Here is a 27,599-nt window from a genome sequence, read left to right on the forward strand (position 1 = left end):
CTGCTCTTTGCCTTCCCTGACCCTGGTTTTACCTTGACTTATGTATTACTGACTTCCTCTTGCTCCGCTCAATCTTCTTTCAAACACATACTTTGTTCTCCTTGCCTCCTGTTACTTTGCTTCCCCCTTGCACCTGACAGTCTGCAATCCCTAAACATCCACTCACTAACTTTAATTCCCTTGCCACTCCTCTCAAGACTTGGTTATTAATTGCCTCGCCTTACAACCTGTGCTCCTTTTTTTTGGATAAGCCTACTAGACAGCGTATGAGCTGTCTGTTACAAGTCATGTTGTGGTATACAATGAACACAGAGAGGACTGCAGTCCACCCATTGTTTACTTTCCTTGTCCCTTTCATTTGCCTGTGTCTTATTCTTGTCCCACCTTTAAAACCTTGTTTTCCCTACCAGGGAGCATTGCCCCTTTACAATGTGTATGTTTGTCTGATGTCTGTGGTCAATGTTTGGGAACTACTTTTTTCTTTCTGAATGTGTTCTCGAGCTGTCTCCCTGGTGTACTTCTCATCCTCTCGTGCTGTTGCTTGTCCCCATCTGCATCTCCCCACACCTCCCTGTTGCACTCGCCCAATGTGCTTCTGTTGGTTTCATCCACCACTTCTCGTTCCATGCTCCCCTTCCTTCCTGTGTTTCTTCTGCGTCGCCCGTCCTCCCAGCGTTGCCTGTGTCCCTCCGCCCTCCCAGTGTTCCTTCCCCTCCCCTGCTTCCCATAAAAAACTTTTAAAAACACTCCTGCATGTATTATTTTTGAGTAACCAATACAACTCAGATCGGTAACTAAAATAAAATGTAAAAAAATTAATCTGCCTTATTTTGCAGCCACGTGTGGCTGCGTTAAAGATTCTTTTTTTTCAATTCTATTGTATGCACGCTGCACCATGGCCAAAAAACTATTGGGAAAGCCAAAAATTCACAAAAGCGAGACCTATAGGCTTTGCCATAGCTGGTTTCTCACCACTAACTACTTCTTTCATTATGCCCTTTCCCGTTATACTTTGCCTCACTTTTCATTTCATCTTCCTTGGTAACTGCCCATTCCATTGTCTTAAGCTAATGGGAATGCCCAAATGGAGAGGAAGCGGCATCTCAATTGAAATTCCCTTACCTGGGGAAGGCGTCAAAGCAGTAGGTTTTCCTTGTGTCTGGAAAGGCGACCCGTAAGCCGGACATAAGCGGTGAATGAAGTATGACGGCAGCACACTCGTGCCGTGAGGCGAGGTCTACTGTGGGCACCGTTCCGATACTCTGGCCATAGAGAATGATGTTTTCAGGGCTAACCCCATACCTGGAAAGAGTAAAGATAAGCAGCATTCAGTGCATTTGACATTACAATATAGGTGCTCAAGGGAGCCTGCAAGACCATCAGCAATATCCAGACATGCCAATCTTAACATAATGTGCACCATGTGATCATACACATTAGGGGGCTTGGCCATGGCAAGGGAGATGAACAAAGCGAGTGGGGCATTGGATGCCCTGCTCATCCTAAACCACCCCACCTGAATCCCTCTCGATAGCAAATACTCCTCATCTGGAGCCCTCTATGTTCTGGGGAGGTTTTAAATCAAGCACCTCTGAGCAAATTATTTACTCCTGTCTTAGAAACATATTCTACAAAGGGTTTCCAGCTCACCATGTGATAGTGCCTCTTCAATGGATCTCCAGCGTGATGAGGTGTGAAACTGTGTATCACAAGGCAGCACAGAGTTTGTGGCAGGCCGCAATATGCATGTATGGTCTACAGGCCCAAAGTAAAGATTCAAAGTAGTTAAATCACGCTGAACTATCAGAGCCATGTTATAAAGTGTTCTGACAGCGGCACTAGAGTTGAACACATACCATAACCATAAACATGCTCCTTGTGTCAATGGACACATCCTATTGACTAATTCTACTGAAGGCACAATGACGACAAAGAATATTTTCCTTTGTAGATCTGATCCTGTGCTGCAGATCTGACCTAAGGTATTACCCCTGAAGGCATAACAGCAAAGAGTATCCTTTATTAAACAACAGAACCAATACCCACAAAAGCATTCCAAACCATAGGTTCCTCGACCAGAGCTCTGCATTATTGCATCTCAGAGGTCTGGGGATTCACCAGCACCTACAGTGTACGTTTTAATGACATGCAGATTACTTAACCTTCCATCCTTGGGGTACAATTACAACTCGTAGTAAGCAGTTCGATGTATATTATATATAAAGCACACAAAATAAAAGGTCAAGGCACCCCAGACCTGCACTGGTTTTACTAATATTCTAGGTTGTATGAATAGGAGAGTGGTAGTGCGCGAACTGGGAACCTGACCTCCCTAGCTCCCCTGATATTTTGGAAAACCAAAATTAGTTTCTTTATTTTGATAGGTGATATTTTCATTTAATCGTTAAAAACATGATACATGATCATAGCCGGCGCGGCGTGTTTCGTCTCCACGAGACTTCTTCAAGGCTTTATTTATAATCCTTTGTTCGTATTTTCTGATGAGTCTTGCGCAAAGGAGTGCCCAATAGTTTAATTGGCGTATTCCTATCACGTGTGAGATCGTGCCTGCCACGGAGCAGAGATAAATATTCTCCAAAGTAGGGCGGTTTTAACTTTGACGTATTCCTCAATGATATCCTTCTGTCTCAATTAAGTGTGAGATGAACAAGAAGTTTGGTCCGATGTCCGAGTTCATGAAGTAACAGGCAAGAACAGTTCTTGCCTGTTACTATGATCATGTATCATGTTTTTAACGATTAAATGAAAATATCACCTATCAAATAAGGGTGGGCGTAGTTCGCGAAGTAGCGCTACGCGAAGCTACGCGAAGTGCACTTCGCACTACGCCAACTTCACGTAGCACTATGCGAGCTGCGTAATAGCATGTTCGCACTGTGCAAGATGCGTTTTCAATGATTGCACAGTGCGGACAAGCATCCGGCACTGTGCAAGCATTGAAAATGGCATCTTGCACAGTGCGAGCTGTAGTTTTCTGCTGCTCGAGTAGATTATTACTCGAGCGGCAGCTTTCTCAACGCGAACAGGTAGTTTCTCATTCAGAGCGGTCGCGAGCATGCGCAACCACTCACATTGAGAAACCTGACCTCCTCGCGTTGAGAATATCGCCGGTATGTCATTTTGCTTGCTCGCGGTCGCGAACATGACGTTCAGGACCGCGAACAAGCAAAAAATGACCGCTGCACTACGCTACGCTGCACTACGCATGTTCGCACTGTGCTACGTGCCGCTCGCGTAGTGCGAAGTTGCGAAAACTTCGCAAACTACGCAAGCGTAGCGTAGTGCTTCGCCCAGGGTTACTATCAAAATAAAGAAATAAGAAAAGTTTTTGACAAAACGAAGTCTTCAGCAAACTCACAAATGGGGGTGGGGTCGCACACTACTCACACACCGGCGGTGTCGCCCCTAAGGACTCTGGTCAATGTAGTAAAGTGTTCGCGATGCATCATCTTTCGATCTTCTGCTATCTTCGCTGTCTTCGCCATCCCTGGACACGTGTTTCGGGGTATCACCCCTCATCAGCAGGGATAGGCCGTGTACTGGGGTTGCCGATGGCTGCCAATATCTGCCAGGTATAGTACCACTCAGGCGCGGGATCCCAGGCTCGTCAGCCAACTGCTCACGGGAGCTTTAAAGTTACAAATGGGGGTGGGGTCGCACACTACTCACACACCGGCGGTGTCGCCCCTAAGGACTCTGGTCAATGTAGTAAAGTGTTCGCGATGCATCATCTTTCGATCTTCTGCTATCTTCGCTGTCTTCGCCATCCCTGGACACGTGTTTTGGGGTATCACCCCTCGTCAGCAGGGATAGGCCGTGTACTGGGGTTGCCGATGGCTGCCAATATCTGCCAGGTATAGTACCACTCAGGCGCGTAGGTGCGGGATCCCAGGCTCGTCAGCCAACTGCTCACGGGAGCTTTAAAGTTACAAATGGGGGTGGGGTCGCACACTACTCGCACACCGGCGGTGTCGCCCCTAAGGACTCTGGTCAATGTAGTAAAGTGTTCGCGATGCATCATCTTTCGATCTTCTGCTATCTTCGCTGTCTTCGCCATCCCTGGACACGTGTTTCGGGGTATCACCCCTCGTCAGCAGGGATAGGCCGTGTACTGGGGTTGCCGATGGCTGCCAATATCTGCCAGGTATAGTACCACTCAGGCGCGTAGGTGCGGGATCCCAGGCTCGTCAGCCAACTGCTCACGGGAGCTTTAAAGTTACAAATGGGGGTGGGGTCGCACACTACGCACACACCGGCGGTGTCGCCCCTAAGGACTCTGGTCAATGTAGTAAAGTGTTCGCGATGCATCATCTTTCGATCTTCTGCTATCTTCGCTGTCTTCGCTGTGTTTCGGGGTATTACCCCGAAACACGTGTCCAGGGATGGCGAAGACAGCGAAGATAGCAGAAGATCGAAAGATGATGCATCGCGAACACTTTACTACATTGACCAGAGTCCTTAGGGGCGACACCGCCGGTGTGTGAGTAGTGTGCGACCCCACCCCCATTTGTAACTTTAAAGCTCCCTTGAGCAGCGGGCTGACGAGCCTGGGATCCCGCACCTACGCGCCTGAGTGGTACTATACCTGGCAGATATTGGCAGCCATCGGCAACCCCAGTACACAGCCTATCCCTGCTGATGAGGGGTAATACCCCGAAACACGTGTCCAGGGATAGCGAAGATAGCAGAAGATCGAAAGATGATGCATCGCGAACACTTTACTACATTGACCAGAGTCCTTAGGGGCGACACCGCCGGTGTGTGAGTAGTGTGCGACCCCACCCCCATTTGTAACTTTAAAGCTCCCTTGAGCAGCGGGCTGACAAGACTGGGATCCCGCACCTACGTGCCTGAGTGGTACTATACCTGGCAGATATTGGTAGCCATCGGCAACCCCAGTACACGGCCTATCCCTGCTGATGAGGGGTAATACCCCGAAACACGTGTCCAGGGATGGCGAAGACAGCGAAGATAGCAGAAGATCGAAAGATGATGCATCGCAAACACTTTACTACATTGACCAGAGTCCTTAGGGGCGACACCGCCGGTGTGTGAGTAGTGTGCGACTCCACCCCCATTTGTAACTTTAAAGCTCCCTTGAGCAGCGGGCTGACGAGCCTGGGATCCCGCACCTACGCGCCTGAGTGGTACTATACCTGGCAGATATTGGCAGCCATCGGCAACCCCAGTACACGGCCTATCCCTGCTGAGGAGGGGTAATACCCCGAAACACGTGTCCAGGGATGGCGAAGACAGCGAAGATAGCAGAAGATCGAAAGATGATGCATTGCGAACACTTTACTACATTGACCAGAGTCCTTAGGGGCGACACCGCCGGTGTGTGAGTAGTGTGCGACCCCACCCCCATTTGTACCTTCAGCAAACTCATTGGGCTCTAGGAGTATATTTCTATGTGCTTGATACTAGATTGCATTTTCAAAAATTGTACTACATTACCTTCTGATATTTTGAAACATATTGGTATGTGCTGAGCACTCTTTGTTTGTGGTATATTATATATAAATTAGATCAGACAGTCTTGCACAGAAGCAGTGATAGAACAGCACTCCAAAACACGGCAAAGTGTCTGACCAAATTATGAAACTCACTATGTCCCTAAAAATATGCTAAACTCCCTCTAATCTAGAACCAACTAGATGAGGAGGATGATGATAATTCTATGGTCGAGAAAGCAAGAGATGTTTAGAAGAAGCATTATATGTAATAAAAAAAAAAAATCAAGATTCACAATGAAGAAGACGCGCTAAAAAGAAGCAATAAACAATCAAATGAATCAGGAGAAGACAAAGAAAAAGATCTGAAAATGGAGCAAGAAAAATCCATGTATGTCTAGATATATTAAGGTAAAGTGAGAGGAGAAGTAACAATCTGCTAAAAAACGAGCAGACAGCTGGCACCTAGAGATGTCAAGGTTTAGTTATGACCGAGAAAGCATGAGATTTAAAAAACAGGAAGCATGAAAATGACACCAGAAACATCAGGACGAAGCAAGAGCTACAGCGCCAAAGTAAGGGATGCCAACGTTAAGTAAGTAAGCAAGTGATATCAAGAAAATGTGAAACATCAAGGACAAGAGACCTGAAAACATGAAGTAAATAATACCGAAGTGATGTAAAACATTTCATGGTAAAGGAAGAAATATCAAAATGAAGGACGATGTTAGATTAAACCAGAAACCTCCAGATTAAACAAAGGAATGTCAGAACCAGAGCAATTCACCTGTATAAATCTCAGCTAAGCTTACCAGTGGAAGTAGTAGCCTAGCTTCCTGCTGCCCATGTTCACGCTCAAACTGTTAACATTAATTACAATGTTCTCTTAATTCACGCATTACAGGCTGATGATATTATAAAGTCTCTAAAGTCTCTTACAACGCGTAGCTCCCAAGTAGGGCGCTTTAGCAACAGGTAGGGGCCAGCAGGATAAAGTGAGATTATAACAACCAGGATTTCAGGTTCTAGCGACATTACAAAATCTTGGTCCTGGCAATGCGCGGGATTTTGGGGCACATCTGACGCAGATCTGGCCTCAAGTGACGGTGTTAATTTACTTTTAAGCTAAGTGTATGCCTTTTCCAGGCCTATGTTTTTCCTCTAAAAATGAGAAATTAAAATGACGCAGTTAGCCGCTGAAACAAGTATGCACTCTAAATTGGCTTAACATGTATTCAGATAAGCAATGATTAAAAACATATCGTGAAGTTCCTTGACAGAGAAGGGTGGGTAGGTAATTAGATGGTAGTTGGAAAGGCTTCAGCCATTTGTGAATGGTGGGTTTCCACGCAGGGCCTCATTTCCCGTGTGGTGGGTGATCCCAAGTCGGGATCTGGGTTGGCGGGGTAAATGGGCAGCGAGTGTAGAATGCATTTAAGGTTTTGTTAATCGTATTGTTAATGATTTGGTAAGAGAAAATAGGCCAGGGAATGTTGGAAGGGCAAAGCCCAATTTGTGGACATACGGAGATTTGCATATGTGTGAGTTTCCATCTAGGCTGAGGGATGAGGCTGGTGGGTAGGGTCGAATATTATGGATTAGTTAAAGGAGAGTTAATTAATGTGTAGAGGAGCTTAAGGAGTTAGGCGCATGAGGGCAACAGGAGCAGTTCTTTATGAGACTATGAATAATGGAGCCTTCCAGCTTGATCAGACCAAAGTGTGGAGTTGCCTAAGTCGCTAAGGCTAGGAGGGAGCTCATGGTAGGGTACCTCAGATACTAGGTTAAGTCCCTTCAAGAAGAAGTACAACAGCTAGGTTGTCGTGAGTACACTGTTATTACTTATTGTGTTATGTCTGTATGACTTCTGATCCTTGGCCCATGGCCCCTGTCCGGCAGTACATGATCTTTGCTTTTTTTCCCAAAACCGTGTATGAGGACATATTTCTAGATTTGAATGCTAGTGTGCCTATATCACATGCATGTTTACTATGGTTATTTATAACTGATATACAAAACTGTGTCCTTGAAAAGAGGCATACAAAATGAACGCAATAAACATACAAGTCCTCTAAACAAGTAGATTTCCAACACGATTTTCACACCACTAGTCTTGCTTGTCATGATCACGAGAGAACGTTCTCACACTTTTTTGTTGGTACGAGAACCAATTAAAAAATTGTGAAATGCTCTGTCCGTTGGCAGAGAAGACCGAACTATCATTTAGAGAGCCGAGACCCCATCTTCTCCAGATGCAGCTCAGCACAACCCATGGACTGTGCAAGCCTGGGTCATCCCGGCCTTGGTTCAGGTACGCATCGTCTATGCAACACTTCTTGATGAAGAAAAATATTAGTCACCAAAGAGTAGGAGGTATGATATGTAAGAGAAATATACGATTATATCTAATATTTGCCTACTTCATTATGTTAACTTTTCTTGTGTTGGCTTTTGAAAATATTTGTGCTTTTTGATATCATTTCGCTGGAGACTAGGTTGGTGTAGAAGGCAACTTATACTATACAAATACAATACTTTACAAATATATAGTTTGTGTGTGTACTAACTTGGGTTCGGGTTGACCTAACTTTCTTCTGATTGATGCATCTTTCTGCAAATTCTTTACTATAAGAATGACACCCAAAGCAATACCTCCATCGAAATCACGAACAGAGACTTGGCAAAGGGCCCATCTGTGCATGCCTAAGCTGTGAAGCAGAAATGTTTAGCAAAAATACGTTGGTAAACCATAAGGCTGCAACACAGATGTCAATACTGGAGTGACTCTGGATCCCCTGCAATACCAGAGAAAGCACGAAATGCATGACGCTGGGAAAGCAAGATTAAAAAGGCCATCAGATCTTTCAACTCGTGCCACAGTATACATTTGTTCCAGCAACCTCCACAAATGGATTTTTTAGTGGGTTTTCAGAGAGCTAAGATTACATCCCTAAATTCATCAGGAAGGCAAAAGAACTCAAGATAGCCTTGCTTAATCTTCACATGTGCAGCCACTGCATTTGAGGATTGAGGTGGAGGACCAAAGTGCTGGACAGGAAGATGGGCCAAATGCTGACTGGTAACAAATCTGCATTCAAGATCCTTCTTGCACAGTTTGGGGGGATTAGAATTAGCTGTGCTTGATCCCCTTGCAGTGTCCGCAGGACTTTCAACAGAAGGAGAACCAGTGGAACTTCGTATAGCAGGCCCGGAGACCAGATGACCCTGAAGGCATTCCTCTAGAAACCATTCAGAGGGAGGTGTATGGCACATAACAGAAGACACCTCCTCTAAGGGCAGTGGCAAATATATCCATTGAAGGAGAGCCCATTCTGGAGAGGACTTCCATAATTTTGGGATGTCGTCCCAGCTTGTGATCCTCCTGCAAGAGGTGACCGAGTGGCCACCCTCCCACAGAGGGAACCTAGTAGATGAGCCTCTACTGGGAAAAATAGTCACTGCCACACCCATTGCTACAGATCAATCTCCTTCCAAACAAAGGATCCACACCACTGTGCCTGTTGGACTGGGGCAGTGCTGTCTGACAGAACCTAAATGGAACGCTCAAGATAGAAGGGTAAAATGTGCACATGGTAAGGTCGACTATGTTCAGTTGCAACACATTTATTTATGTGCAGGTGCTGCCCTGACACGGACCAAAGTCCTCGCATCATATTGTTCCCAAGAGGGGAGGACCAGAGACGAGGCTTGCATGACTACGGTAATCTGCATCCACAGAGGGCTAAAAATAAGGACAGCCTCGAAGCTGGAGGCATCCATTCTCCAGTGCATATCCGGTAAACAGGTTGGAGCATCTGGTTTGAAAGGCTCCCTTGAAATTGGAAGCATGGACATCGCAGGCATCAGTGGAGGGACCTCGTTTACTGTCTGGCGTTTTTAACAAAAGGATTTATGAGGCTGAGTGAATACAAGACCTGTTAAACCAGGGAGTTGTTCTTAGTCAGACATCTCATAATTATCTTCTAAATACCTTTGATCCTCTGAGAAGGAAAATTCTTTATGTGGGTCATGTACAACACCGCACCAATTAAGGTCACCCTGCGCCACAGTTAGGTTGTAACCTAACGGGTTGATAGCATAACTCGAGGTATAGCGAAGCGTCATCATGCAATGAAGATGTAAATTGGCCCGCGAGAGAAACTCTGCTTTCACTGGCCAATTTTACAAGTGTCAAAATACATGGACTCCCAATCGTCATAAAGAAGCTGCCACAAATGTGAGCACATTCGGGAAAAAAGGCGGGGTGGATGCCAGCCTAAACAGCAAGTGATAGTGCTATGCTCCCACGGTGAAGCTCAAATATCAGCTGTGGTCAAGGAGACTGGGAAGATCGAAGCAGCCATCCTGGAGGTATAGGGATGCCAACCAATCCTTTGCACTCAGGGCCAGACATTTTGTTCTGCTAAATGTACCAGGATGTGTTTCAGACATCAGTACTTCCTGGTCAACAAAAAGTAATGCACGTATAAAGAATCCTGTGCATATTTCTTCAAGTGCACCACCTCTGCCCCTTTGGAGAGCAAGACATGGACCTTCCCCTCCAAAACAGAGGTCTGTGTCAGACAGCATGCCTTAGTAGGAGGAGGATAGTCAGAAGGGAAGGAAAGAATGGGTAGAATATAGCCATGCGGATGAGCAAGTTGACCCAGGGATCCTTTGTGAACATCTCCTAATTTTAGGCTGATGAGACATTCCCACCCACTCAAGGATGGTGGCATAGGGGGGTAGGAGTGAGAGAGGTTTTCAGGCAGCTGATCTACGAGCAAATTGTGTGAAAGCAAGTGTTCTGGGTCACCAAAAACAGGCCTGTCGCTGTCGTGATCTGTTGCAGTGAATTACATTTCCAAGCACATGCGCCTGCCAAGCTTAATACTCTGAACTCACAAGGACTATGTTCATTTCAGGAAAGGAAAGCCTGCCAGTGCACCTGGAACGTTGGCGCCTCTTCGCAAAAGGCTTCACCTCTCTGGAGCATGCACTACACAAAGGCGCCTGAACGCAAATTCAGTACCTACATGTCACATCAATCCACAAAAACTCTCACGGTGTCAGGAAATGTTAGTGGCCATTTTGAAGATATTGAATATAAATTCCATGTGGTACAGATCCTCCTTGCTGGGCAATCAAGATACTTCGTTGCTGCCGGCAAGACTTTGCTACCAGGCCCTGTGACAACCCTTCAGATTGTTTTCATTTTAAAAGTGCTACTAGAATTCAAAGTCGAATAAAGAGACATAGTCTAAGGAATTGAGTCATAATTTGGAAATAAATTTAAATGAAATGTAAAATACGGTTTTAGAGACAACCATGAAGGAGTAGAAAACTCACATTTTGTGGTGCTTATTTTGTATTCTAAGCCAAGTGAGAAGAAAAAAAGGATCCTCATCACCTTAAAAGACTATTGATATTTCACGATGCATATTCTGTACTTAAAGTAGTGATATATGCTGAGGAAAGTGACTCTTTGGTAACAGTGTGAACTTGATCATCCTGATGAATATTTGTTTATATCACAGTTTAAGTAACAACCTTGAGTGTATAGCAAAACGAAAGAGCATGTAGTACAAAAAAAAGATCATTTCGAAGGCGCAAGTGAGGTTTATTAAAAACTCTAGAAATACCAATTGCATACATAATTGTTATGCCTTTGTTTAGAGAATGTCAGAAATCCACCAATATCCCCTAGTATCTGAGGAACAGAGATATCCAGAAGGCATTTCATTTGCGATATCAAATATTCAATGATTTAAACAGAGTTAAGGTATTAAAGATGTTATTCTTTCATTTACATATTCACTATGACCCAGTATGTCAGCACCCAGAAGAGTGACACGTTTTTTTCCCTTTCCTACATCCCTTTCCCCAGATCTACTGCTAACCAATATATTTCGATTATGCATGGTGGATACAGGCTTGCCCGAAGAGGGCATCCCTCAGGCACCCACGTGAGCAGTAACATTGCTTTACTGAAAGGTGGCAGAGCCTCAGTGGTTGAACCGCCGAAGTTGCGAGATTTTGGTCGACATTTTAGTTTTTGGCTCCTCAGAGGCAAGGTAAACTCTAGTGTGAGTCCAGTCTTACATATCACTGTGATGAAAGAATACACTTCATCTACAAGAGTGCCAGGAGGTAAAACATGTCCCCTTTGTGTGAAGTATTCAACTCCCTGGCATTCTGCACATCAAGATAAAGGGCAGAATCAGAATTATAAGGAGGAAGTAAGCTGTTTGGCTCCAGGTCATAATCTTCTGCATGGCCATAATCCTCACCAGGCATGGCAAAGGACCCGAATAACGTCTCCATTCCAAATGAATCTCGAGACGCTAGGGAGGCGGTGCGGTTAAGGGCTGGTCATTACAACACCTTCTCTAACCTTCTCTTTCGGCACTCATATTACTACGGAGGATATTGAGGGCGGCGCCATCAATGCTTTAGTGTGCATTGCCCACAACAGCTTTGGTGGACGCGTCAAGGGAAGCACCAGAAGAGCAGAGGATGGCATCATGGGTCAATATTTCTTTTTTGGCACTGAAGCCGGGGGAGTGTCATGGAATCTCAGAGTCTGTGCTGCTGGTATCGCCAAACATGTAGGCTAGGGTCTATCCATGAGTAGTGGCCAACAGGATACAGAAGCTTTCATAAACAAGTTCAACCTGGCCAGACGCAGACGGAAGGCCTTGGTCTACACGGTGTCAGCAGAAGGGAATTCCTGCCAAATCTTTTTCAGTGTCACAGAATGGCATTGTCAATTTGAATGGTCTTCGAAACAGGAACGTTTCCTCAAGGGAAAAGAGAACTTCTCTTTCCTATGACAATTTATGTGTTTTCTGTGGAAAGATCCATTGGGAGAGCGCTACCTGTCGAGAGACTTATCTGGAGTAGAAGGGAAACACTTTGGCCTGTCAAGGCTGGCCTTTGGCAAAAAAGCTAGCCTTCCCACTCTCTGATGGCATTTAGGTGTATCGGAGAACATGAGTCACAGGCTACTAAGTTGTGATCACAGCCAAGACACTACATGCATATGACAAGTTGATCTGACCAAAACAGCTCATCCTCTTGCAGCACTTATGGGAGAACTCGGACCCTGATATTTTCAGAGGAAACATTAGACACAGTCATTGTCAAACACTGTGGAATTTTTGTCAGTGAGGCCCCAAGATTACTGAAATTTTGTGCTAATAAGAAAAACAGGCATGCAGATGCTTTGTTTCACCTGGCTAGAGGCAATTGCACCTGTAATGCTTGTGTTATGTTGTTCTTGGTTTGTGACGCTGCTGGTGGATGTAAGTGAATGGGGTAACGTATGGAACTGCCCATATCATAGGCAGTTCACTACAAGGTCATGAGTTGCTGTAAAATGTCACAACTCACCAGGGACAGTAAAGTCAAAATCGAGCAATATTATTGCGACTTATTCTACAAGCTACCTGGAGAGCTGAAATATGTGAGCAAAATAGCCGAGTGGGTTATGGGCCTGCAGCAGTGAGGAATGTAACCCTTAATGTCCAAATCCCGCAGATGGAGGAAACTTACATTAAACCCAGTGTTGGACAACTGTAACAACAGTTAGTGTAGCACATTGATTCTGAATATTTAAGCGTTAAGTAGTCAGTCAGTCAAGACAAACTATTTCGACAAAATAGCCATAAAAGCACAGTTCAATAATAAAACATCAGTTAAAAACCACATCCAATATTGTACATATCAAATTAACCCAATTAAATAAAAAATATTGCCAAGACAAAAGGTTAAACACAGTCTTAATTATAACTTACATCTCATCCTAATATGAAAACTTGCTTTTATAAAATTAAATTACTGCAAAGCAAATTTTGAGGCATCCTAGGGACTGCAAAAAGATTATCCCTTCCTTATGCTGTCTCACCTTAACCTTTTGCAGTAACTGCACCATAAAATGGAGCGTTGTCTCTTGATATAAGGAGCGATACAAAGTTGAACTATCGGTGCTTTGAATAGAGAGGTTGTCGCACCCACACAGAGGTAAAAACAGATTCCATCCCACCCGCAGAAGGGGGGGTGAATTTAAAGGGCATAGTCTAAAAAGAATAAGCCAATGTCGATACGTCAGGTTTGTAATCCACCCCAAATACGGCTCGATTCTACGAGTTGGTGAAACATCTGCATTGTTTACAATTGTTCGCTTGACCATAGACAACTCTAAGCGTGTATTCGAGCACTGCTCCAAAAACAATTCTTTGACACGCAACTTGTGGTTGGAGCCAATAGTATGTGGGAATCTGTAAAGATCTGACAGGCCCATGCTATCAAAGTTGCACCTCAGGTACTTATACCATTGAATTTTAGTCCACCCCATCTAATACCATACAGTCAGACATACAAATTCTTGCCAGACTATTGTCTGGGGATGACCATAGTTGTCCCCACAATAGTAGGGGGGCAAGGCCAATCAGATCTTCCAGATGGCATCCCAAGTTCCTAGTGGCAGATAAGAGTGGCTGTAACTCGTAAGACTGACAATAGTGTGTGCAAAAATTGCTTTTCTGCACTTTGTAAGATTTCCGCTTTGTTATACCCCCAAAGGCCACCACCAAAGATACCCACTAAAATAATAATAATAATAATAATAATAATATGAAACTTGTAATGCGCTCAGCTTACCCGGGGGCATCCCGGCGCAACAGACCAAAAGGAGAGACTCAGCTAATCACTACCGGGGAAACAAGTGGGTCTTAAGCAGCTTCCTAAATGGTAGGATCTGGGGTTCTGAGCGAATCTTGAGGGGCAGAGAGTTCCAAAGAGAGGCCACCTGCACAGAGAAACGCCTACCCCCAGACCGGGCTCTTCTTACTCTCGCTGACTGCAAAAGGTGTTTTTGATCAGAGCGCAACAGACGTGGGGGTTTGTAAGGACGGGCCATATTGGCAAGAATGGGAGGACCTTTACCATATAAGATTTTGTGAGCTGTACAAAGCGCTTTAAATTTCACCCGCTCCTTCACGGGGAGCCAGTGGAGCGCTTTAAGGGCCGGAGCAGCAGACTGCCTTCTGGGAACATCCATAAGGACTCTCGCAGCTGCATTTTGCACCTGTTGGAGGGTTTTAAAGGTAGCTTCAGGGGCACCGAGAAACAACGCATTCCCATAATCGAGCCTAGATAGAATTAGGCCGCGTATCAACAGCTTCCTTGCTGGACCGGGAAGCAGAGGTAACACCTTTCGGGCTGATCTCAGCAAACCAAAGCAAACCCCTGCGGTCTTCTTAGCATGAGTCCTGAAGGACAGATCATCTTCCAACCATATTCCCAAGGATTTGATCTCCTTCTTGGGGGATGGTGGGTCACCAAGAGACCGGGGCCAACAGCTCGCAATGATGGAGGGACTGGAATTACCCAGGAGCATCAGCTCGGTTTTACCTCCATTAAGCTTTAGAGCGGAGATGGACATCCAGCGATAAACATTGGCGAGGCAGTCATGTAATACCTCAGGGTGTGCCGCCAACTGCGCGAGGCCCACCACCAGCTGAGTATCATCAGCATAGCTGATGATCTTCACCCCTGAAGGGGCGACCACTCTTTCAAGTGGAGTCATATATGTGTTAAATAAGGTAGGGCTCAGCGATGAGCCCTGCGGGACTCCACATTGAAGAGGGATTAGGGCAGATTGCTCTGACCCTTCCCAGACTTGGTAGAAACGGTCCGCAAGGAAAGAACCCAGCCATTTCAAAGCCGTCCCCGAGACACCTGCCTCTGACAGCCGTTGGAGGAGCACCTGATGACTCACGGTGTCAAAGGCAGCACTCAAGTCCAGGAGGATCACTGCCACTGACCCTCCTGTATCTAGAGTGCTCCTTGCCTCCTCCACTACTGCCAGCAAGGCAGTGTCTGTTCCATGGCCGGGGCGGAAACCAGTCTGGGAGTCTCCTAGCAGGTGGTTAGATTCAAGATGGTGAGAGAGCTGACGGTTGACCAGCTTCTCAGCAATTTTTGAAAAACCAGGAAGAAGTGAAATTGGCCTGAAGTTGGTCAAATCAGAAGGATCCAATCCTGTTTTTTTCAATAAGGCTTTCACCACAGCCTTTTTCCATCTCTGTGGCACTATGCCCTGAGCAAGTGAAAGGTTTATGAGATCGGTCAAAGGAGTTGACAGGATGTTAACCACGAGCTTAAGGTGTTTTATCGGGACTGGGTCACTCGGAGAGCCACTCTTCATCTCCAACAGGACCTTTGTAACCTCCTCTTCCGAGAAGGGGCCAAAAGATGTTAGCCCAGTCGGGCGATTTATGGAACTAATAACTGGTTCCTGAGTTAGAGGGATAGTGGGTAAGGAGGATAATATTTTCTCTATTTTAGAGTGAAAGAATCTGGCCAGATCCTCACATTGTTCTTTAGGATTATCGTGTAGCACTGGAGGGGTCGGGGCTTTCAGAAGTTCTTTAAATATTTTGAACGATTTTCCTGAAGAATTACTTGCCCTCGCGATCCTATCGCTAAAGAAAATCTTTTTAGCGTCCTTCAGTGCACTTTTATATTTCCTCAACTCTCTCTTGTAATTGGCCCGACTTTCCTCCGTCTGCTCTCTCCTCCAAGCACGTTCAAGCCTTTTACAAGAGGTTCTGATACACCTAAGTTCAGGGGTATACCAGAGGGCAGAGCCAATTCTTCTCTCCCTGACAAGCCTCCTTTTATTCGGGATCAGCAAGTCCAGAGAGTTAGTTAGCCATTCGCCCAAGAGCTGATCAGCGATGTTGGGGTCATCCACAGGGTAGGGACAAGTTCTAGCTAGCTCTTCCGCCCACCTGTCTACCGGAAGCTTCGACCAGAGTCGCTCCACAGTATGTTGCCTAGGTGTAGGGTCTCTCTGGTTCCCCAGCCGCCAGCTAAACGGGATGAAATGGTGATCGGTCCAAGGGAGAGCCAACATCTGGAGGGCCTGCAGGTTCGCCGAATTTGCGAAGACCGCATCCAGCTGATGACCTCTATTATGAGTGGCTCCCATATTAACAAGATGTAGGTCAAGCGCACCAAGCGAGCTTATAAGACCCCTTGCCACCACATCATTGGGGTCGTCAAAATGAAAGTTGAAGTCCCCAAGAGTGAGAAAGTTGGTCGAGGCCGCAGCCAGTGGAATAACAGCTTCCATAAAGGAATCCACGAAATTCCCTAGCGTAGCGGGAGGCCGATACACAAAGAGGCCAGAGATAGAGACAGTCGAAGAAATGCAAAGGGTGAAGTGACAGCTTTCAGCGTTGTTGATGTCGCAGTCTGCTGCTTTGCATACAAATGTGTCTCTATAAACAATGGCCACTCCACCCCCTCTCCCATCCGGCCTATCAAGGTGAAACATAAGGTATCCCGGGGGAAGAGCGTTGACAATGTCGGGGTCGGAACTTGTATTCAGCCACGTTTCCGTAAGGAATAAGACATCCAAACTATGATCCAAAAGAAGGAGGTGGATTTCCGTGGAATGACAAGGAAGTGATCTGCAATTAAGCAGAGCCATAGTAAAAGAGTCAGGGTCCTTGACAGTGTTATGTGGGCGACAGCCAAGACAAGGTTCAAATACAGCACCCTCAGCCCAATAGTAGCAACAACTGGGATGTCTAGGCATGCGTAAAGCGAGCAATGAGTCCCGTGAATACCTATGGGAAGAGATCCGTGTGTTAGGAGAGTTAAGCAGAGTGGTATACCCTGGGCCCGTCTGGGCCCGGACGGGCACAGACGGGCTTGACTCTGGCGAAACTCCGGCGACAGTCCGGCGATGACGCTGCGTGATGACGCTGCGCGTCAGCATGGCTGACTTTATGTTCGCCGAGCGTGTGCACACTAGAGCGCTAACCGCGCCGCCTGCAATGTCCCCCCTCCCAATATGGCCACCAATCGAGACAGTGGACAGGAACCCGCTAAAACGCGGTGAGTATTCCAGAAATTATAGTGGGAGTAAGGTGGCAGCAGTGTGGGTCTGCGAGTGGCCCTAATTAAAAACGAGGGAAAACGAAGAAATAAGAATCAAAATAAATGGAAAAAACGGGAGTTTTAAAAGCGCATTAAATCCTACAGCCAACAGCAAGAACAGAGCTCTCCTAGCGCTTGCAGTCTTAGGTGTTAAGGGCGCTCACCTGTCACTTGCCTGCCTTTATGCTCGCCGAGCGCGTGCACACTAGAGCGCTAACCGCGCCGCCTGCAATGTCCCCCCTCCCAATATGGCCACCAATCGAGACAGTGGACAGGAACCCGCTAAAACGCGGCAAGTATTCCAGAAATTATAGTGGGAGTAAGGTGGCAGCAGTGTGGGTCTGCGAGTGGCCCTAATTAAAAACGAGCGAGAACGAAGAAATAAGAATCAAAATAAATGGAAAAAACAGGAGTTTTAAAAGCGCATTAAATCCTACAGCCAACAGCAAGAATAGAGCTCTCCTAGCGCTTGCAGTCTTAGGTGTTAAATGCACTTGCTCTTAAAAAGGTTCATATTTCAGGGATAGATTTATTTTATAACTTAAGGGCGAATCTAAGAATGGCCCCAATGTTTTTGTTAAAAATCTGACATCTAAGTGTTAAAAGCGGAATTCAGCTTAAAAACTGGTAAAAAAGAATCCCAAGATAATTAAAATCTTTTACTTTTGACAAAATGGAAACCCCCATGAAATAAGGCTTTGACTTCATGTTGGGGCAGCCTCATTTCATAATATGCGACTTGGAAAAATGTACTTTAAGATCCAGATCCCCCTTGTGCACTAAAAACAGTTCTAAAAGGATGTGGAGGCTATTAGCAGTACGTGCAATTAGAACTTCGTTGTCCGCATAAAATAATATGGGAATAGATGTTTGTCCCATACAGGGTACATCCTGTTACAAATACCATTTATAAAAAGTAAAAAAAGAAAAGGAGCCAGAATGCACCCCTGCCTAACACCCCTTGTTGATCTTATTAGAGGGGAGGATTTGCCAGAGGGACTAAAGAGGGCCCCCAACTGTACGATCCTGATGCAGGTGCATGATGAGAGTCAAGACATCTGGTTTCACTCCCATTTTGCCCATGTGTCCCTACAGTTTAGAATAGTTCACGAGGTCACCTGTGCTTGATGTCTATAAAAGCAAGGTGCAAAGAGCCTTTTTTTGCCTCAACATACTTCCCCGTTTATATACAAAACAGGCTCTTTTTATATTTTGATATCTTTCCCAACTTATAATGGATCAATCAAAGGAGGCAGGAGACACGGCGGATCTCTAACCAGAAATTGCCCCATCAGTGGCGGGCACACATTGAATCCAGTGTTCAACCTCAATGCACTAGTATAGAATATTTTGCCTGACAGATGATATTTTGTATTTGAATTTTTTTGTAATTGTTGACAGCAGTGGTGGGAGTCAGTAAGAACAGTACATCGTGGAAATGTCCACATTCATGTTAACTTCTATCCAAAGGCAAGAAAGTATTAAGTATTATTATATGCGACTTTATGGTATGATAAGGAGAATAAAAATACTGTTGACTATATGGCTACCTCTCAGGTGTCTATGTGCACTATCGCCAACCGCCTTTCTTACACGGAAAAACGCACGGCCTGGAGTACTGCCCATGGCATTTATGTTGTTTATGTCAGAGAGTTCTTAACAATAACATAGAAAGCAATATTTGTAAGATTTTTTTATACCGCTGTCAAAAGAAAGTGATTATTACAGTAAGCGTATCCAGAGGCCTTAATACAAGTCACGTTGTGTTTTGTATGGTTCATTATTGTAAATGACTGAGAACATCATTTCAAAGTTAACTGCAAATGGCTTACACCAAGACCAGATAGTCAAACTTAAAGAAACAGAGTAAGTAATTTACTACAATATATTGGCTTGCAGCATGCATGTCTCCCACATGTCCTCAGTGCATATTCATAGGTGGCCCTTGACGTGTGAATGCACAACCTTGTGTGCTTATACACCGACTGTGGCTGTCTATTCTCTTCCTGGTCTATATTATTGGCCGATTGTGCTGGTGACACAGAACCCTTTTCTGCTTTAAGGCACCTAGTTAATAGGTTGTTTCAGTAATAAATGCAATGGTAATTGTTTCATCAAACTGGAAGGACAAAAGGTAGGGTGTTGTAAATAAAGATGGATCCTTTGTAAGTTATATGATGAAAGTTTATTTAAGGAGATCGCACTTAAGTTACAGGTTTAAGGTAACACCTGATGAAGCAGGGTTTTGTGGAAAAAAACCTGCTTGGATCAAACTTCTCACTGTGTGGATTATTAACAAAAGTGGTGTGAAAAATTAACAGAGAAAAATTAATAATGGGAAAATGTGAAAACTGTGCTAATATGCTGGAAAGAGACCAATATTTCCAGGGTATCTAGTAGATCGCAAATGAAAATGATTAATGCAAAAATAATAGCCAGAGAAAATAATGATAGAAGCAATGAGTTTTAAAAAGAGAAATTTTCTTTTCATGAACTGTTTGAAAATATGTACATAATGTGTAGTGAAGTGCAAGCATTAATAGAGCATTAATAATGAAATGTTGTTATGACCTGATAACTATTTGTGTATTGGTTTTCCTAGAGAAAAGGCACACTTTACTGTTCTGTAGAGAAGGCCTCAAGAGCGTTTTGTTTTAGTTTGCTTTCTCAAAACGTAGACTGCAAAGAAATTTATTTTGTCCTTCGATTGCTCCGGACGATGGCCATGGTTATCTGGAGGAAGTAATGAATGTTATAAATGGAATTTCCTTGAAAAACTGAGAAAGTGTTCTTTAGGATAATCGTGCTGAAAGGTTTGCTACAAAGTAATCAAGAGACATGTGCAAGCTGCGGAAGAGTTTACCGGACTTTCCTCTGGTGAAGGACGATGACAATGGTTTTCTCAAGACAAATGAACTGTTGAACGTTAGGTGTGCTGGAAGTGGAGTAATCAGACTCCTCTTGAACCTGGACCAATTAGATTAATGAACTCTTTAGTTTTGATACATGTGAGGCTGGATCTTTAGTGAATTAGGGTGTAACTACTAGTGTTAGAATTATGTAGGGGGGAAAGGCCGACTTTGCGAGAGGAGAGGGCCGTGCTGCTGTTTGCCTTTCTTAACTGGCTGGCTGACATTCAGCTGAGCCTGACGCTTTAACTATGCTCCTCATATCCTTGTGAGGGTGCCCAGTTTCCCTTCCGGCCAGAGGATAGCTCTTCTAACTATTAGCATTTCTGTGCTATAGTTATTTCTAGGTTTGTATGATTATTCTGAATTTGCATTGACATTATTTGCAAATGCTCTTTTGTCTTTACAACTATCCGCTCACTCATGGTTCGTTGAGAGATGTTATCATGAATTATTGAATTGTTGTTTCTCTTGTGTGATGATCTATGATTCGAGCTGTTTTGCACTTGATGAACATTCATATTCTTTAAAATAGATAAAAACAAATTGATAAGTAATTAGAGTGTCATTATTAATGTACATTTGATTATAGTGTTTATAGATTATTGTCGATCTTTAGGTCCTCATAAGTTTAGGAATCCGTCTTATCAAAAGTCAATCCCTTACAACTCAAAAAAGGTCCATCGGAGAGAGAGGATCAAATGATTATGAAAATAGGCAATATATTTTAGATTTAGACTGCGAAAGGGACTGGTAGATGTTAAATTGGTTACTGATGGTAAATATAGGCAAATAACACCACCACCCCCTTCTGCTGGATCAGTTTTTAGTAGCAGACTGAATGGTTAGATTGATTAAATTGGCAATGGATTAAGATGGAATTGATTATTGTGATTAATATTATTGTGATGTATTTTCGTTATATGTGTGGTCCGCCTTTTGACCTTAATGCAAGTTGAGTAACATGTCCTAAGATCCCAGGATATTTAGCCTAGGGGCATCTCTTGATGTGGCATACACTAAGCAGTATAGCGGTGTCTGCTGTTGATGCGGTACTGAACAATAGTTGGTTGTTAGTATTGCACATGGAACTTTGAAGTTAGTATAGTGAGGATTTATAAGGGTACCTTTAGAAAGCGCAGCTGAAGAAGTCTCGAAAATTTTCACTTGAGTGAGAGTAGAATAACGCTGGTCGAGATTCTGCTGCAAGCAAAAGAATTCTTGGAGTGATTGTTGAATCGATTTTTCTTTTAGTGCAGCAGAGAAGCTGGCTTGTTTATATGTTCTAATTTTGTTTGTCTCATAAGAAAAACTCTTCAAGTTACTGACTATATTTTTTCTAAAGGGAGGTTCAGTCGCAAGAGTTATACTGACATCACAGAGTGCCGCGCCGGCACTGGTCAGCTAGTGTGAAATCGTCACGAAAAAGTGTTGAACTGCTATTGGTTTGTTGGTGTGAGTCGCGCTGATATTGGTCAGTGTGAGCGAATAGCGTTTGTGGAAATACAAACTACGTTTTCTCAGTTTTTGCTTGGGTTTTAGTGTTGGCGAACAAAACAAAATGAAGTTATTGAAATTGTTGAAAATTTTGTTTAGAAAGGATGAGCCTAAACCTATTAGAGAGGGAATTCCTGTACCGCCTGAGGGTACGCCTGCTTCTTTAATGTCCTTAGAAAGAGGATATCACATATAAATAGTTGGAAAATTTGAAGAAATATACAGAAGGAGATGGGAATATGGTACCTTTAACATGAAGATTTTAGAAAACCTGAGACATCAAATGAATGAATTGAGACCTAACCTTAGACCTATGCAATATGAAGCGCTTGAGGAATGGGAACATGAGGCTTACAAAAGAGACAGAGACAGGTCTCAGAATAAATACAGAAATAAAGTGAGTAGATACTCAGAGGCAAAGTGGGATACTCAGATGAAGAAGAGGAGGAGAGATGTGATCGCAATAGGTGAAAGATTATATCCAGTTGTTTTAGTGGAGAATCAGGAAGGAGGAAAGTGTAAAGAGAAAAAAATATATTTTGTGGAAACATGTCCAGATCCAAATGAGCTTGATGACAAGTTATTGGACGAATTATTGTTAAATAGACCACCACCATATCAGGAAGAACAAGAAAGAATTCCCCAAGTGCTCCATAATTCAAGTGGAAGTTCCTCAGTTTTCACAAAGGAGACACAAACGTAGTGAGCCAGGTGAAAGATGATTTAATAAAAAAGGTTTCTCAATTGAATTTGAATGCAGATGCTTTGTCAGTCCCCATGACTATTGGTCCCATAGTTCCATTGTATAGTGAGGGCCAGAGTATTTCATAAGTGCATGCATTGACAGTGCCTGTTAATAATAGGACTAGTGGTAGTGAGAGTGAGACAGGATCCTTGATTGACATTTCAGAAAAGTTAGTGGAAACCCCAAAGCGTAACGTGCAAATAGAACCGAGGAGATTAGTGCAGAATGTGAGAGAAGTGACAGTGACACCTACATCAGGAGGTTCAATTGGACCATCTCCAGAGGAATTGGATGAATGGATTAGGGGGATGGTGTCTAATAAAGTCAATACGAGCATGGATGTGGGTAGATTAAAAGAGGATTTGGAAAAAATTATATTGGGTCGATCAGTCCTGAAAGGTTGAGTAAATATCCGGAGGAAGAGTTATTATTTTTATGTAAAAATATTACAATGAGAGCAAAGAGTCTTCAAGAGAGATTTTCTAAAATAGCACAAACCTATGGTGTTGACATAGAAAAATCAAAGGTTTTACAAAAAAAACATACAGATTGGATTTTAGTGACAAGGATTTGGAGAGTTTGAATGCTTCAGGAAAGCGATTGTAAATCAAAGAGTTGATAAATACATTGAGACGATGGGGTGAATTGGAACAATAGAAAGGCAGATGGGCTAAAGAGAAGTAAGAAATGGTTGCAAATCAAGGTGCTTCATCAATGACCAGGGAAGTGGATCAAGAAAGGAGGTGGCTTACACAACTGATAGCTAGCTAGAGCTGATTGCTGCAAGGAATCCATTACAGGCAACAATGTTAAATAGCTAGAGTACAGGACAGCAGATGGGCAGAATGAGGGTCTGCATGGTGAAAAAGGAAGCATTAAACCTATAAGTATCCCACCTAGTATGTTGGGTGTGATCAATTCTAGAAGAGAGTGTCATGCTTCTTCATCGGGTTCACCCCGACTCCTACCAGTATGGCACAGGGTCATAGGACCCTTAAATACTAAAATCCCACATCTACTATACATTTGTAAGCTTCCCCGACTACTCCACCAATAAAGGGATACCTTGGAGAAGTGGAAGGATTTTTAATCTCTAGTTAAGCCCCCTGGTCTTTTCTCTGTAAGATCTCCCTGGAAGATGGTTGAGCCCAACCTGACCTTTAGGAGTCAGAGTGAACCTGATGATGAAGCATGACATTATTAGAGTGTATGAGGGTTATTTAAAGGAAAGGATGCTTTTCCTTCCCGCACTGAATACCGAAGAGCCGATGTGGAGACCACAACCCCTCCCCCACTCCTTCTCTCTCTTCTAGAATTGATCACACATGACATGCTAGGTCAGATAATTATAGCTTTGATGTTTAATTAATAAATGTGGACGTATCCCTCGAATCCCTTTCAATTGAGTAAGGAACTCTCTACCCTCTAGATCTGTAAAGGCCCCCCTGCTCAGATCGAAATGGTATACAAGAAAAAGGAAGCATGTCACATGTTCACCGGAACAGAAGCATGTAAGTGCATACTGAGCATGCAAAGTACAAATGTGCATTATGCATTATACTGAGTGTGTATTGCAATATTTTCATTCCACAGTCAGTATAAATGCAAGGTATGTGTTGCTAGGTGAACAGAAAAATGTGTGCTGTGGTGACGTACTGTACTGCAAGCCATGGTGATAGGTGTTCTTTGGAGCTATGTAGTGTGAGGTTGCAAGATGGACAGTAGTCCTTAGTGAAGCTGTGCTGGCAAAGTGTAGGTTTGAGTCATGTAGTTGTAGGTCCTTGTAGTCAAGCCATGTTCGGTGAAAGTGCACAATGATACTTTATGAGGTGCGACTAGTAAAGCAGTGCTGTACAGGGGGTGTGGTTTAACATGTGGTGCCACGTATTTATGCAGATGCTTTGCTCTGCTGGCGTGTATTCTTTAAGAAACGGAGTATCAGGTGCTCATAATTGCTTTGCGAGGGTGCCCATTAACGCTCGTGTCTCCCGTGAAATGGTGCTGGATATTGTTTAACTGGTAGGCTTCTCCAATGAGCAGCTCGTGAGCTACTGGTAGCTCTCCATCCACCTGTGAGTAGCTCTCATGTGTGCAACCCACCCATTAAATTTGAAGCTTTTGTTTGGTGGAGTTCATATTTGCTTACCAAAATTGAAAAGTATGCATTTGATTATGAAAATGTGTGTATTTTCGGAGCCCATCATTTCCAAAGTATATTTAAAGCTGATATTTGAATGATAAATCATGCAGCCCTGGGAGTCTTATTACTACTACTATCACCTTGGTGCCATGGGACATTGCAGCTGTGGCTGTTATGTATTACCCTTGTAGAGGTATTGCGAATGGACAATGCTTTTTTTACATTACTGCTGGTAATCTTGCACAGAGGTGATCAAGGCTGGTAATGCATAGGGTGGACACTAATGCAACTTTGTCTGATATGTACAACACTAATAATATTAGCAGCCGCGGCCCGTGCAAGTAAGAGCGGTGCTGCGGGGGGGGGGGGGGGGGGGGGGGGGCTCGGAGAATTTGGCAGACTACTTCGAGGGAAAATTAAATAAATAATTAATTTTCCCCCACTACCTGGCCTCACCGTTCTTACCTGCACAGGCCGCGGCTGAATATTAGTAGCTCAGGAGGATTTTCATTGAAACTAAGTAGCTCTTGTTAGTGGAACGGTTGGAGACCCCTGTGCCTGGTGCAAACAATCTTAGCTCTGTGTTTAATAAGAGTCTACTCTGGAGTGCTCTGAGAGATTGCACAGTAATACTCGTGCCACTGGGTGCCAACACTGATGCGGAACTGGAGATGACGTAACGTGTGGTGCTAGGAGTTGGACGCTTTGCTCTGCGCGCGTGTCGCACCAGGTGCTTATACTGAAGCAATAACCCTCGTCCCAGTGGGTGCTAATAGCAGAACGAGCTGCGGATGGCAAATGGGTGCTTGGTGTTCGTACTGCGGCCCTGCTACGTGAGTGAGCTCGTGCGGCTCAATGTGCTACTCGGTGCGACCAGTGAAGCAACGATGCAGAAACGGCCTATAATAAAGTGGTCACGTGGCGGTAGTCAGAAGCGCCGAGTGCTGAAAAACAGCCCGTCCCAACTTGGCCGCAGTACAAGTCTGGAAGCCCCGGTGGCGAGGAAGAATTTCCTCTTCCGACCACAACATAAATAATGCAGCATCCCCGCAGACTTCACGCGGATCATACCTCTGTGTAGACTTCAATGAATGTCCACACTGTGGAACCGGAGACAACCCCAAGGCACCACGCCGGACCTGACAACCGGCAACAAAGTTATACAGACTGTCTGATCTTGAGCACATGTTGCCCTGATTATCCCTCAGTGGAGCGCGAGCACCGATCCATCTCTGTCCTGTCCACTCCCCTTGACAAGGAAACCACCGTAATGCTTTCCATGGAGTCTGCACAGATATCCAAGTCAGCAGGCTCCCCCTGGAACACACAAAAAGGCAACCAGGATACTGTTTGCGTGCCCACCTCTGCAGGTGGAAAAATGAACACTGCCCAGTTTCCCTTCATAAAAACACAACATGCACAAAGACACCTTTCTGCCACTCTTGACGCTTCATCCTATTTTGAAGCCCTCTTCCTCTTACTCATAAATACCTTCAGAGGCACTGCAGACTCCCTTGAGCACAGCATGCTTTCCTCCACCACAAGAAGCATTGCAAACAAGTTTCCTTGGCACATTCCAGGCAAGAAGTAAATATTCCAGTGGCTCCTTCCCAAAACCCCATTGCCTTCAACACTTTTAAAATCACCCCTCTCTCACCGGTTCCACCAGTATCCATTCTCAAAAAAACACTTCCTCATGTGCCAGACTCACTCTTTTGAATTGCAAATGATCAAAACATTTCAACCACTCGTCCTCACGCACTCACCTCGACTATTCAACCAATGCATCTTTCTGGGTGTCTTTGTAGTGCTTCACAGCAGAAGCGAACCCCGTCTTACTGAAGAAGGCCTGCACGAACCCCTTCTATGCCTACAAAGGCCAGACTCTCTCATTTTTACCAACTTTCTTGAAAGTAGAGCTTTCAGCACTCACTGATCTCCAAACTCTTCAACCTCCTCCAGTCCGACGTCTACAAAATACCTACCAATGCCTATGCGGAAAAGCCAAATAAATACATAAAGCAAAACAAATAAACCTTCCCGCTTCTTTCACCTCTCTCCTTTTTCTTTCTTTCTTTCTTTACTATTTCCGTTTCATATCCTCGGCCGACCTTTACCCTTATCGGACTTATTTTCCCGAGCCCATCTTTCACCCACTCCCTCGGTTCATCCACTCTCTGCTTCTGACTTAGCGTCTTTGCCCCCTTCCCGTCTCCCAGCTCTCCTTTCACTCTTCTCACTCTATCCGGTCTCTCCTCTCTTCCACCTTGGCCGTTCCTTTCTCCCCTCTTCCCTTTGACGCGCTGCCTCCCTCCTTCTCCGTCCCTCATTGCCTGGGGCCAGGCCTCCTTTCACTATTTACACGGTATGTTTTATGACAGAGCCGGGGGTATATAAATAGACAGACAGAGCCCTCTCTGTGTCCTCCGCTGCAGGTATCATTACCCTAGCCTTGCTGGGAGCACCAGGCCAGCTGGAGAACTGTCCAGCCTGCAGCGGGAAGCATGCTCACCTCCTGGTTACAGACTGAATCTTTCAGATTCAAATACGCTCACGTTAATCTGCAGAGCTGTTGTACTTCTTCACTCTACCCTCGGGGTTGTACTTTCAGATTCTAGATTCGGAGAAACAGCATAGTTGGTAGTTCCCCAAAAAATCACCTGTCACCTGAAAACCATCTTCGCCCTACAGACCCTGACGACCATCATTTTCAAACATAGACAGGTGCCCATCTTCACCAACAAACCGAATACCAGCCTCAAGCGATCACAGGAACCACTCTCCTTCAGCCCAGAGTTTCAATTTAACAAGCATTTGCAATGCAACAGGTCTCGCATTTGCAACATTTAAAGCTATCGGTATTTTAAATGGCAATGTCTTTT

At 44.5% G+C, this 27,599-nt stretch overlaps 1 protein-coding gene across 1 annotated transcript in view; it reads right to left on the reverse strand.

Annotated features, from left to right (window-relative positions):
• Positions 1 to 27,599, reverse strand: part of ABHD17C (abhydrolase domain containing 17C, depalmitoylase) — a 79,261-nt gene that overhangs the window by 15,357 nt on the left and 36,305 nt on the right. The window contains exon 2 of the mRNA XM_078682931.1: positions 1,123 to 1,302. Within this exon, the coding sequence (XP_078539057.1) occupies positions 1,123 to 1,302 (180 nt within the window). The remainder of the gene's footprint in view (positions 1 to 1,122; positions 1,303 to 27,599) is intronic.

The sequence above is a fragment of the Lissotriton helveticus genome, chromosome 3_1 (genome assembly GCF_964261635.1).
Source record: "Lissotriton helveticus chromosome 3_1, aLisHel1.1, whole genome shotgun sequence".
Lineage (NCBI taxonomy): Eukaryota > Metazoa > Chordata > Amphibia > Caudata > Salamandridae > Lissotriton > Lissotriton helveticus.